Here is a 12,550-nt window from a genome sequence, read left to right as displayed (position 1 = left end):
ATTTGTATGTTTTTAAAGAACATTTTCCATATCGAGTTTGTGGACATGAAATATCTTTGATTGGTTATATTGTATTGTACATTCTGATATTTTATTGGATGAAATTATGTTGGAAAGTTAAAAGCAAAAGATTAAAATGTCTAACGTAACATAGTTTTATTTTAGATTAATTTATTGGATACAAAATAAAATGTAACTAAACATTTTATTTGGTAAAATAAGGAGTAATAATTAACTAAAGGGAGCTCAAAATCTTTTCTAAGTGACATTGATGGAATCTTGCACGTCACAAATGGACTACATATTTGGTATAGTTCTAAGAATAGAAAAAAAAGGAAACGAAAAATATAAAGAAAAAAAAACAGACTAATTTGGTTTTCTCACTTCTTTAAGCTGGAAATTTGAATTTTTTTCTGATCAGTACAAGTATCAAATTTTTTTTTTTAGATAAATCAAAAATCTCAAACCATCCAAAAGTGGCAAGGTAGAGTACAACAACAATAAACGTACACGGACTAAAAAAACGGAAGAAAAAGCCAACAGAGCTGACAGCACAACAAGTGCAAAATCTGCATAGCTAGAAAGAAAAAGCAGCAGTCGAAAGCAAGGCACACCACTAACTAACGAAGGAAAACAACAGGAAGCTACCTGAGAGAAGATAGCGAGTAGGGAGCAAGAGGCAACGCCCACCTATTTCGTGTGTTTCTCAAGCTTTCAAACCTGGTGTCAACCCTCCCACTCTCTGATGACGTTCCAATCCTCAAGTATTTGCCCCGATGAGAAGAGGAAGTGAACAAGCATCAAATCTTGAATACTTCCCAACTTTGAATTTTCTCCGAACCTTGAATAGATTATTTAGTGGAGTATTATTTTGTCGATGTTTACGCTTCTTATCTATTTCACATTACTTTTTGATAAGAAAGCTTGTGATTATGTACATGATAATACATGGTGAAATGCCAATTGATCTGGAAAGATGTGATTTATTTTTGGAAAACAAAACACGTAAACTAGAAACTAGAATGCCAATATATTTTTTTTAATTTCTCTTCCAAGAAACCGGGCGAGATTATGGGCCCGAGCCATTTCAGCTGCATTAACCCATCTGTGGGCCAACATGTTATGACAGGCAATGAGCCAATGAGCTTTCCAATATTGACACATTTTCTTTATTTTATTTTATTTTGTCACTAGTATAATACTATCATTTTCACGGACAAATTAATTATAGGAGCTCACAAAATTAATTGCATGCCCATAACTTTTTGCCTACTTTCTTGAACCTTTTGGTTGCTGGTTCATATACAAAGTATATTTACTGGAGCTCAATATTGAGTTGGAGCATCAACTAAAGCTTATGCGTTTTGAAGTGTTCAACTAATAAATCTCGAGCACGTTGGTTTAGCTTGGCTGGAAATGGTCAATTGTTTACCGAGCATAATGATGTGCTCGGAAACTTGGTGACTCAGTGCTCGGTAAATTAGCATTGATCTTAATAGCAAGAACTCTAATGTTGTTTCACCAAACACTTTTGACAGTATAACGAGCACTTCGCTGAAGTACTCACTATGCGTGGTTGAGTTACTGCTTTTGGCTACAAATCAAGAATCATGTGCATGAGTTGATTTGAAGCTAAAGAAAACTTTATTTTTATTTCAAGTTATGCCATAAATTTGGTTTGATTACTTTCTCGTGATGGGTCTTTGCAATTGCACTTCGTGTCTCATATTATAATTTATACCTATATATGCCAAAATCCCAATAGATAAAAGAATACAAAAAGGGACCCACTAGAAAATTAATACTACTAAAAAAATATGATGCAAATGCAATGGTTTCATGACATTGTGTGTTCATCAACAAAAGCAACAGTGCATGGCTACAATAACAATGTCCGTGAAACAACACTAGTTCACGGAAACATAACACTATTAATTAGATTTAAATTAAAAGAAGTGGACATTGAACTAAGGCAATTCTTTACATTTCCATGGACATACATGAAAAATCCAGTTGATTCTATGTCCCTCTCTAATCACAGACATATTCTAGCTCTAATCATGTCCACAAAAACTTCTAACAATCACTCTATATATATAGCTTGGGTTATACCATCTCCACATCACTACTTAGTGTTGTGTTTGAATTTCCACAATATTATACTTTCTACAATTCTTCATGCTTCTTCCCATCAATTTCAACCTAACCAAGCCCCTTTTCTACACTAGAAAAAATCCAACACAACTCTCTATATAAACATTTGAAATTTAACAAACCCTAGCCCCTCGCCCATCAATTTTCTTTTCATACCAAAATGGCACCCAATAGTGACACCACCTTTCTCCAAGGTTACACTAAGAGCAACAACAACAACAACGTCATCCAGAAGCCTTCGAAGCTCTCGATGGAAACCCTCCAACGCACAATCTCAGACATCTCGTTCGAGCTCATGAGCCAGGAAGCCCTAACAGGCTCAGAGAAGGCTACTTTGCCCTTGCCCCCCATCTCGGAGGTCGAGGACGCAAAGTGTGAGTGTTGTGGGATGTCAGAGGAGTGCACCCCACAGTACGTGAAGAAAGTGCGCGGGACCTATGGCCAGATGATATGCGGGCTCTGCTCAGAGGCCGTGAAGGAGGAGATGGAGAAAAACGGAGGGAAAAGGGAGGAGGCCATGCGTGCGCATGTGAGCGCATGTGCTAGGTTTAACCGCCTAGGCAGAGCATACCCAGTGCTCTGCCAGGCGGAGGCCATGAGAGACATTTTGAGGAAAAATAGGGCAAAATCACTTAGCCCTAGAGATAAAGGAGGTGCGAATCAAACGGTTAGAGGAGGAATTGCTAGGAGTTCGAGCTGCATACCTGCAATTACTAAGGAGATTAATCATCGCAACAAGGCGTAAATTAATTAATAGTATGTTATTAATCTTAATTAATGCTTGTTAGATCTTGTCAATAATGTTTGTTTTTGTCGATTAATGCATATGTTTGATTTGGTAGTGTAATTTTCTGACTTTATAAGTTGTTTTTTTTCTTTTCAAGTTTTGGAAATAATAATATATAGGCGCTTTTGTCATGTTGTGACCAAAAAGTGTATGATGTATACGCATAAAAAAATATGTGCATGGAGAGAATTGAACTAATTGATAAATTAATGTGTATATTTTTTAATGTATATATATTATGGATGAAGGAAGAATTTTTTTATCTGTAACAATTATGAGGTAATACATCGAAGGGTTTCTAAATTATTGTCCGTGCGGTTGATAATTTGATATGTACCTAATAGTATTCGCTTAACATGATTCATCGAATCTGAAACATGTCTAATTCGAATCTGAAAAATTTCCAAGGAAAAATAAATATGGACAAAATACCTTTTCTTATTAATTACTATACTAATTTTATCCATATTGTTGAAAACTAATTAACTCTCAACCTGCAACGCTGAGGGGTGTGGCGGTTGCAACATGAGCCACGAGTGCGGCGTGATTGTGCCACTACGCGCACGAGTCTCAGCCGTGCGTGCATCCCAATCGTGGGTCGGGAGCATGATGTTCCATTTGATTTTTTTTTTTTAATTTCAAGTTTTAAATAATTTTTAATTCTATCATCTGTTGCCACTTTTGCCATTTCATATTGTTATTATTCCGTTGCCAATGGATCTTTACCTTTTTATTAATTCACTCTCTTTAAATACCACTTATATCTTTACATATCTAACATTATCTCAATTCATCCATTCTTCTTCCTAGTCTTCTATTTTCTTCGATTTCTTCACATATATTATCCCTTCAAAATTCCTGGATCCCCAGTTCCCCACTGACTTTAATTAAAATGCACCAGTTATATGCTCCACCCGTCCCAAGATATTAGACCCCTATTCCACTTTAGGGTATCCCAATACACTGAATAATTTCTATTTATGATAAAAATTTACTCTACTATCAACTCCACTTACACCACTAAACAACTATATATCTCCTAAATTCATGTGCCCAAAAGAAAGAGGTCTAATATCTTGGGACGGATGAAGTAGTAAATTTTATTTTATTTCAATTATCTAACCTTTTTCATTTTAATCATCCAAATTTTGAATTTTTAATCTTTATAATTTAATTTTAGAAAAATCACGTTGTAAATGAATACTAAGAAATTGAAGATTAATAAAAAAGTAGGTGTGTAGTCGAGGAAATTTAATTTTGGAGAGCTTAGGAAATTTATGGTTGGATTATTGATACGCTAAATAATATGAGGTCAATATAGATCTAGCATATAACATAACTATTTAAATAAGACTACGACTAATGTTAATTGTACAACATGCGCATATAATATATAGACATACAAGTTAATTTTAATTTTTTTTTATGTGCCTAACAATAAAGTGATTAATAGTAGGAGTGTATAAGATTTGCATACAGATAAAGTGACTAATATATAAGACTAAAGTTCTCGGCTTTTCGAGTTCATGTAACCTTTCAAATGTCTGTTTACTCAGACTAACTAGGGATGTCAATCGTGCCGGTCCATCGGGTTTTGGGCCAGCACACTCGGGTTTCGGGTTAATCGGGTGCGGGCTAACCGGGTTGTGATTTCTTTTGGGTTATAAAAGTTCAACCCTAACCCTAAAAGCTCGGGTTTCAGGCTAGCCCATCGGATTAATCGGGTTGTCACCGATAAAATTAACATGCGCTCAATCCAATAAATAATGATGAAAAATAGTTATATTTATAAAATGTAAAATATTTAATTATGATAAATTTGAGATATAAGCTTAAACACAATCATAAACATGATCAAATACTAATATTTGAGATATTTTGTGAAATTTTAATGCATGTTATAGAAATCTAAATATTTTTTTAGCGAATTTGAAGTTTTTAATTTATTTATCAATTTTTATATGAATTAAAATTCAATATATAATTTATATATTTAATATAAAATTGAAAGTTAATTTTTAGATATGTATATTATAAAATTAATCAATAAAGTGTTGAATTAGGAGTAAAAATACTGAATAATAGAAATTTTATCGGGTTTTCGGGTCTGGCCCTAACGGGTTGCGGGTTAATTGGGTGCGGGCTAATGGGGTTTTGATTTTTTTGGGCTATAAATTTCGGTCCTAACCCTATTAATTTGGGCGGGCTATTCGGACAAGCCCACGGGTTGCAGGCTACACTGACATCCCTATTACTAATTATGATTAGAGAGTATTTTTGGAAATTTCCGTCGGCAAATGGAGGTGAATTGAAAACTTATAGGCAAACATATCCAATTATTATGTAACAAAGAGTGAAGACCAAAACTGGTCCTGAATATATGGTTATTTTATGATTTTGGTCATACACTTTATCTTTTGGATTTTTTGGTCCTGTACATTTCAAATCGAATCAAAATTGGTCATCCGTCAATAATTTTGTTAATTTTATAACAGTCAACAGATTTAACTCAATTTTGACCAAATTATACTGTTAATTCTGATTTTTAATTAGTGACTTAAAAATCATGGTTTTAATTGAGGTTTTCAATTTCAGCCATATAATGAAGGTTTTCAATTTCCGCCAAATCTCCTCCGCCGCCGCCCTCCGCCTCTTCTTCCACGACTGCTCTCGTGCAAGATCTTCTATGCTATGCTGAAATCTGAGTCAACAATGCAAAAAGCAAACACATACATATCAGTATCAAATAAGTATATGAAGTTGCGTAACAAAACAAAATAAGAGAATCCGTAAGAGACTAAGAGGAGAAGTTTTTGTGCATTTGTAGATTTTTTTTGCAAGGAGCTTGAAGTTTTGATGGATGTAGGAGCAATATTTTTTGGATACATATTCATTTTCATTACTGTGAATTTTTCACATACACTAATCATTTTAGAATTTGCAGATATCACAGTTGAAGGAAGCTATTTTCTAAACACAGTTGAGAAATTGAATGTGAAAGAAGAGTAAAACAGAGGGGTGGAGAATAGATGAAGAGTAAGAACTTCAATGCCGCCGACTAAGCAGTCGTGGAAGAAGAGGCGGAGGGCGGCGGCGGTGGTGGGGGAGGAGATTTGGTAGAAATTTAAAACCTTAATTATTTGGCAGAAATTGAAAACCTTAATTAAAACCTTAATTTTTAAGTCACTAATTAAAAATCAGAATTAACTGTATAATTTGGTCAAAATTGAGTTAAATCCATTAACTGTTATAAAATTTACGGAATTATTGACGAATGACCAATTGTGATCCGATTTGAAATATGCAGGACTAAAACATCCAGAAAAAGAAATTTAGGACCAAAATCATAAAATGATCATATATTTAGGATCAATTTTGGCCTTAGTCTTAGTCTGTAACAAAATACAGTATATTTCATTTATATTGTTATCATATATATATATATATTTATCCTCAATATTTGGATTGGGCTTTCTTCGGCCCACTTGTTACTCTTTTTGAAACTGGTCTATCTGGTTTTTCTTACTACATATGAATGACACATTGGGCCATACTTTGGATACATATATTTTTATCATCTCTCTGTCTGATTTTTTTTGTTGCCATAAGTCATAACAAATACGTTTCTGGTCCAGTAAAAAATTTCCACAATTTCTTTTTATTATTCTATGAAAAAAAACTAAACATCATTAGTTCCATATAAATGGAGACCCTTTTAGGTGGACGCACAAATGAACATTAAGTAAGGGCTATATTTTAAAAATATTTTTTTAGGTAATTTAAATGACTAATATAGACTATAATATAATTATGTACATAAAATAGGAATAAATAATAAAAATTTATAGAAGAAAAATATGAAGAAATAAATTCATTAAGGGCTGAAGTCCCATCCTTTCTCTATGTGGGTTCATCCATGGTCCTATACAAGTAGTCCATTTTTGTTTTGAAAAACTTGTTACTCTATAATAAGGTGAACCATATTTTTAACTAACAATGATTCATTACTCTTTCTTTCTATCTTTTATACTTTATTAATAATGTAATTAAACTTGTATCGTATCACTTTTCATTTTTATTATTATGATCTATACAACTTACCATATTAGTATGATCTACACAACTTACCACATTAACCACATATGAAATCAGGTTATCAATGCGGTCACACTATCAACTATTTATGAAATTTGGGTCTTCCACAATCTATGATAATTTTTGTAGGCGATAAAGGTACAACAAATTACTACTACCAATTTAATTCAAAACAATATGATAGTTATTCTACATCTAACAGGAGAACTCAATCTAAAAAGACTAGTCTATTTTAGAAAGAGAGGCCACTTAGTCTATATACTAAATACTAGTTGTTCTCACATCCAATATGAGACATTGGGTCCGTAACATCTGACCATCCTTTAAGGGCCAACGTCGTCGTTGGACGCGGCTGGTTCTTTGACAGGCCACTACTCCTAATTCTCGTTGGTCACGACGGATTCGTTATTCGGCCACCACTCCGAGTGGATACAGAACAAACATAATAATTCAGCCCAAAAGACTAGTCTATTTAAGAGAGAACTCATTTAGTTTATATACTCACATTAGTTGTTCTGACATCTGATGTGGGACATTGAGTCCGTAATAGGGTACCATTTATGTACACTACTCTAATTTAGTCCATATTTTGAATTATTTGTTTTGTTCATACATTTAATTTGACTCTATTATTTTAAAAAATTATTAGTGAGATTATTAATTTTACAAATCACATAAAATTAATGCTCAATATTCGAGTTTGTACATGTTTATATAAAAACATGTAACATAAAATTTATATAGAAAGTAGACCTAAAATGGAAAATTTTAATTGTTTAAGGTTTCTGACAAGATACAATATTGCTCAATCACAAATTCACAAAGATTATCCATTTAGAACAAGTGGCTTCCAAGTGGAGCAATTCACGGTAAGCTCAACAACTATTCATGCAAGCATTAACTTCCCCAGAAAAACCCTAGTTTGTTTTGACACTCAAACACAGATATCCACAAGGCTTTTCTTGCAATTTGAGAGTCTGATTCCAAATGAAGTCCATCCCTATTTCACATGACCCTCATGTTAATCCAATACTAGCCCAAATCCTCATTTCAAATAGCCTTAGTTATGTATAGAATTCATTGACAATAATATATGTTTAAATTTGTAAATTGGATAAACTTTTTACATCTCGACTTTGTAAATTTGTTAAAACTTGTTTAGTTAAGCTCGTTTACTATATAAGTCAAGCTTTTGAGTTTAACGCAACTCGACTGATTGACTCGTGAAGAAATTCGTTGGACGAGTTAGATTTTAAAACAACACACAATGGTTGTGCAATAATTAACAATAAGTTATTAACTTATTACACCTTGATTTTTCTGTACACTAAAATGTCACAAATTTTAATAAATATGTTTTATATATGTGAATGAATAGATCAATTTAATTTTAAAAGAAAATAATGAATATTTTAATTTACAGAAAGCTATATATTTGAAGTGTTTAATAAATAAAGTTTGAGCTTAAATTAGAGACTTGGAAATAATCAACTTTGAACAAAATTATACTCTTAAGTAGTCAACGATTGGACGTAACAAAGAAAAGTCACAAATACATACTAATGTTGCAATTGCAACAAAATTTAAACTTTGTATCTAACTTGTCACTTAATTGTGCATAAGATTTAGGGTTTAGTATCTAGGATTTAGGAGAGTCCAAGCATATACACATAAGTTGTTTCCAACGACGAAAAATACTTCACAATTGTTAACAGTGATTTGGGGCGCCTAATGTTGAGACCCTGGCTACGTCACTGCACACACATCCCTTCATTAAACAATTAAACATTCACCAACTTGTCTAAGCTAGCATTTCATGATTCATCACCCTACGACACGTAAATATCTAATGCAAATTGCAAGTTGCAATGTAGATTCATTAATGGCTATGGCACTATGCCAAGAAAGCGACTCTTATCTGCTCAAATACACAGACTTTAACCTCTAAAGGGCCCTATCTTGGAATAGGAAAAGTAACTTCAAATTTGAAAGCAATGTTGATATCTCATGTTTCTTCTGTTGATGATCATCAACTATCCCTTTCTTCATCACCATCTCATTGTTCCACCATCCTTCACCCACTATATATACCACAATACCACCATTTCCCACTTCTATAATTTTTTTATTCTCCTCAAAGAGAGATGCTAGTGAGACCTCAAGAAGAAGAACAAGAAAGCAATATTCTCCCAATCATGGTATGCAACCCTAGCTTCACTTCGTCAATATATGTATAATATACATGTGTGTATTAATTAGAGCTTTCTTGTTGTGATAAGATTCAAGAATTTGTTCATTCAGTGCAATAAATTATCGCACAACGTGTATAATTTATTACACTGAATGTATAAGTTAGTTTAGTTCTCACAATAACAAGATGTTTATCCTTCCTATGTTAGTAGTACATTATTTATAGAGTTGTGATCAAATGAGAATCACTGTAAAATGAGAATTAAGAACCACTTAAGTTCGTTGATCATCACAAAACATATCAGTTGCTGACTTTCAATATCACAAAACCCTAACGATATCTATGAATTAACGAACTAATACTGAGTCACGAATTGATATGTTTTGTGATGGCAACTGGTATGAATTGATCAACAAACTAATATGGTCCTCAGTTATCATTTTAATAATTGTAACCTATATTGATAATATCATATTATACTTGCAGAGCGATCATCAATATCTAAGAAAAACGGTATCGGACGTGACAAATGAAATGAACAAAATAGGCAAAGAATTGGAGACCATTGCTGAAATGGAAGAAACAATAATCTTGCAAGCCGAATGCGAGTGTTGTGGCCTCAAAGAAGACTACACAAAGGAGTATATAACTCGAATCCGGACCTCGTTTTCGGGTAAATGGGTTTGCGGGCTTTGCACAGAAGCTGTGAAGGAGAGATTACGGCGTTGCCCCATAGCAATGGAAGATGCCATAATCAAACATAAAAAGTTTGTGCAAGATTTCAATAATACAACTAGGGTTAATCCCAAGTTGTCAATGGCATGGATGATGAGGGATATTGCCAAGAGAAATTGCTCCAAGAGAAACAATTTATCCGGTGGGATAAAAATAATCAGGACGTCTAGCTGTGCTGGAAGGATAGATTATAAATCGGAGCAAGAGCATTAGATTTCACAAGTGGACTTGTAATGTTTATGATATAAGTATGGTTGGATTTTGGAATATACTATTAAATATTAAGAATATTAATTGCTATTAAAAGTATCATTATGTGTCAAAATTCATTTGAAAATGGTCGTGTAAATGATGAAACTTATAGAAATTCTAAAAAACCCTAATTTTTCAGATTGCAATTCATTATCTAAAATCAAAGTTTTGCTGTGAAAACAATTATGAGGTCAAGAAACCCTAATAATTAAAAAGGAAACACAAATAAAATTATGGAAATTATATTATGAAGTAGTACTTAAAAATAGAAGATATTTTCACCTCTTAAACAATCTCTGTTGGCTAAAATATCATGGATGTTCGATTTTTCAGCCATTTTCGCAAGTCTCATGTGAATTTTGTCATTCTGGGACTGTGACTTATTTCAACTTAGTCGGCTATAACTGAATTAGGTTTTGTATAATGAAATTGGAGTTGGGTTTTAATTGCTATTTTAAAGAAATAAAATTGTAATTATAATATTTAAATTTACTCCAACATTATTTATTTGATAAAATTAAGTAATTGATATAAGTTTATATTTTAAATTCACTTTTTTTATTTGGTAACTCAAAAAGTTAAACCTAAAGTTTGACATTAACTTTTGATGATTTTTTTTTTCAATTTGTAGTTATGTACAATTCTACATAATATTTATATACATATGGAGTTGGGCATACAAGTGTATGTGTCGTGTGTGTAATATTGTGTAAATTTGTATGAAGTGTGTTTGAAAGGTATTCAATTTTACAATTGTTTGGAATTTTAAAAGTGATCAGATCAAGTATAACTAATATTAAATTGTTTGGAATTTTAAAAGTGATCTTAATAGTATAACTAATATTAAATGCTTAAATAAAGAGCATGAATTTATATAGTTCACTATAAAAGCGATTTAGTTCACATGATTTAATATTTATAGTGAAGTATTTATTCTATAGAATATTTAGTTCACTATAATGGCAATTTGGTTCACTCCGTATTTTCAAATTCTTGTTGTGAACTAAATTCATGTTATCAAGTAATGCATTTAAATAATGGTTGCCTTATATCACTGCTTATCATATACTTTGGCTAAAGAATTCAAATTACAAGATTAGAAAATTTTAGATAAAATATTCAATTTCAAAACTAATTTTATAATACCAAATAATTGATTTTGAATAGAATTAAGCTTATGTGGCGAGCTGAAGCAAGAAGGTAGTGTTTTTTCCACGCCCTCACTTTGGATTGAAGTGGTACCATTCCCACCTCTAGTTTGCTACTCGTTGCTCACTTGAAAAAGGTTCAATGGTTGCCCCCTCTCTGTTTTTTAGCTGTTTAGTTACGCTTCTTGGGTGTCTTCTTTTGGGTGTTGTGCTGTGTCGTACTCTTGTTAGCTTTGGTTGTCCTTTTTTATTTTTCTGTTTGAGTATGTTGTGTTGTTTGGAGTAGCTCGTTTTGGGACAGCTATGAACTCCTTGTGGTTCGTTGTTGTTCAGCTCACCATTTTTCAATGGTTTGAGCATTTTGGTCTCATAAAAAAAAAACTCCAATTCCAAAGTAATTATATGATGGATATGTAAAGAAAATTGAGTAAAAAGAGTTGATGGAATGTCGATCACACTTTTATATATTAATATTATAATAAAATATAAATTAATGAATGATAGTCTTAAATAAAACATATAATTATCAAAAATGAAAAAGTAAATAAAGATATAAAGACGTTCCAAAGTGGCTAAAAATTATCTTTATTTATGTGGACAGGGTGAAGGAAGTATCACTTTATGGCTACTACAAATAATTATTTAGTAGGAAATAAATACTTCCGTTGAGTTCGAGCTTTCATTTAGTGATATTTGTTTCGAGCATTGGCTCCTAGAGATAGCTATCTATCTACATACATTAATGGTCATGTTATGGAAAATGACAACCACACTTGTATCTTTTCTTTTTCAAAAAGATTCTAGATATTAACGAGATGACGATACAATATGAAAATAATCAAGACTTAAATAAGGTTATACTATACAATTTGATAATAATCAAGACTTAAATAAGATATACTACTTAAATTTGAAAAAGAGAGTTATGAGGATATAATCAAGTAGTATACCCTTATTTAAGTCTCGATTATTATCAGATTGTATCGTCATCCTATTAATATCTAGATTCTTTTTGAAAAAGAAAAGATATTAGCGTGGTTGTTAACAAAGACGATGATGACGTTGCATTTTTTTTAGTCAAAGACCGTGTTACGGTGTTAAGGTTAATTAGAAGGTTTTCGTGTTAACATTAATGAAAATTTTGAAAACATAGTAACATATGTATTTAATTAACTAAATAGTACTCCA

At 32.2% G+C, this 12,550-nt stretch overlaps 2 protein-coding genes across 2 annotated transcripts; both read left to right on the top strand.

The window, feature by feature from the left end:
- The first annotated feature begins 2,023 nt into the window (after nt 1–2,023).
- Nucleotides 2,024–3,087, top strand: LOC125216509 (uncharacterized). Its single transcript, XM_048118242.2, has one exon. It carries the CDS (start codon nt 2,315–2,317, stop codon nt 2,897–2,899), a length of 585 nt encoding a protein of 194 aa, XP_047974199.1. The 5' UTR covers nt 2,024–2,314; the 3' UTR covers nt 2,900–3,087.
- A 6,029-nt stretch (nt 3,088–9,116) lies between these two features.
- LOC148930947 (uncharacterized) lies at nt 9,117–10,261 on the top strand. The gene is made up of 2 exons (XM_089067092.1): nt 9,117–9,234; nt 9,714–10,261. Exons 1-2 carry the CDS (start codon nt 9,181–9,183, stop codon nt 10,173–10,175), a joined length of 516 nt encoding a protein of 171 aa, XP_088923218.1. The 5' UTR covers nt 9,117–9,180; the 3' UTR covers nt 10,176–10,261.
- The last annotated feature ends 2,289 nt before the right edge of the window (nt 10,262–12,550 follow it).

This window comes from Salvia hispanica, chromosome 3, assembly GCF_029641045.1.
Source record: "Salvia hispanica isolate PSC_SH4W2 chromosome 3, Shi_PSC_v1, whole genome shotgun sequence".
Lineage (NCBI taxonomy): Eukaryota > Viridiplantae > Streptophyta > Magnoliopsida > Lamiales > Lamiaceae > Salvia > Salvia hispanica.
The sequence above is the reverse complement of the archived record's forward strand: the minus strand, read 5'-3'. Positions and strand labels throughout refer to the sequence as shown.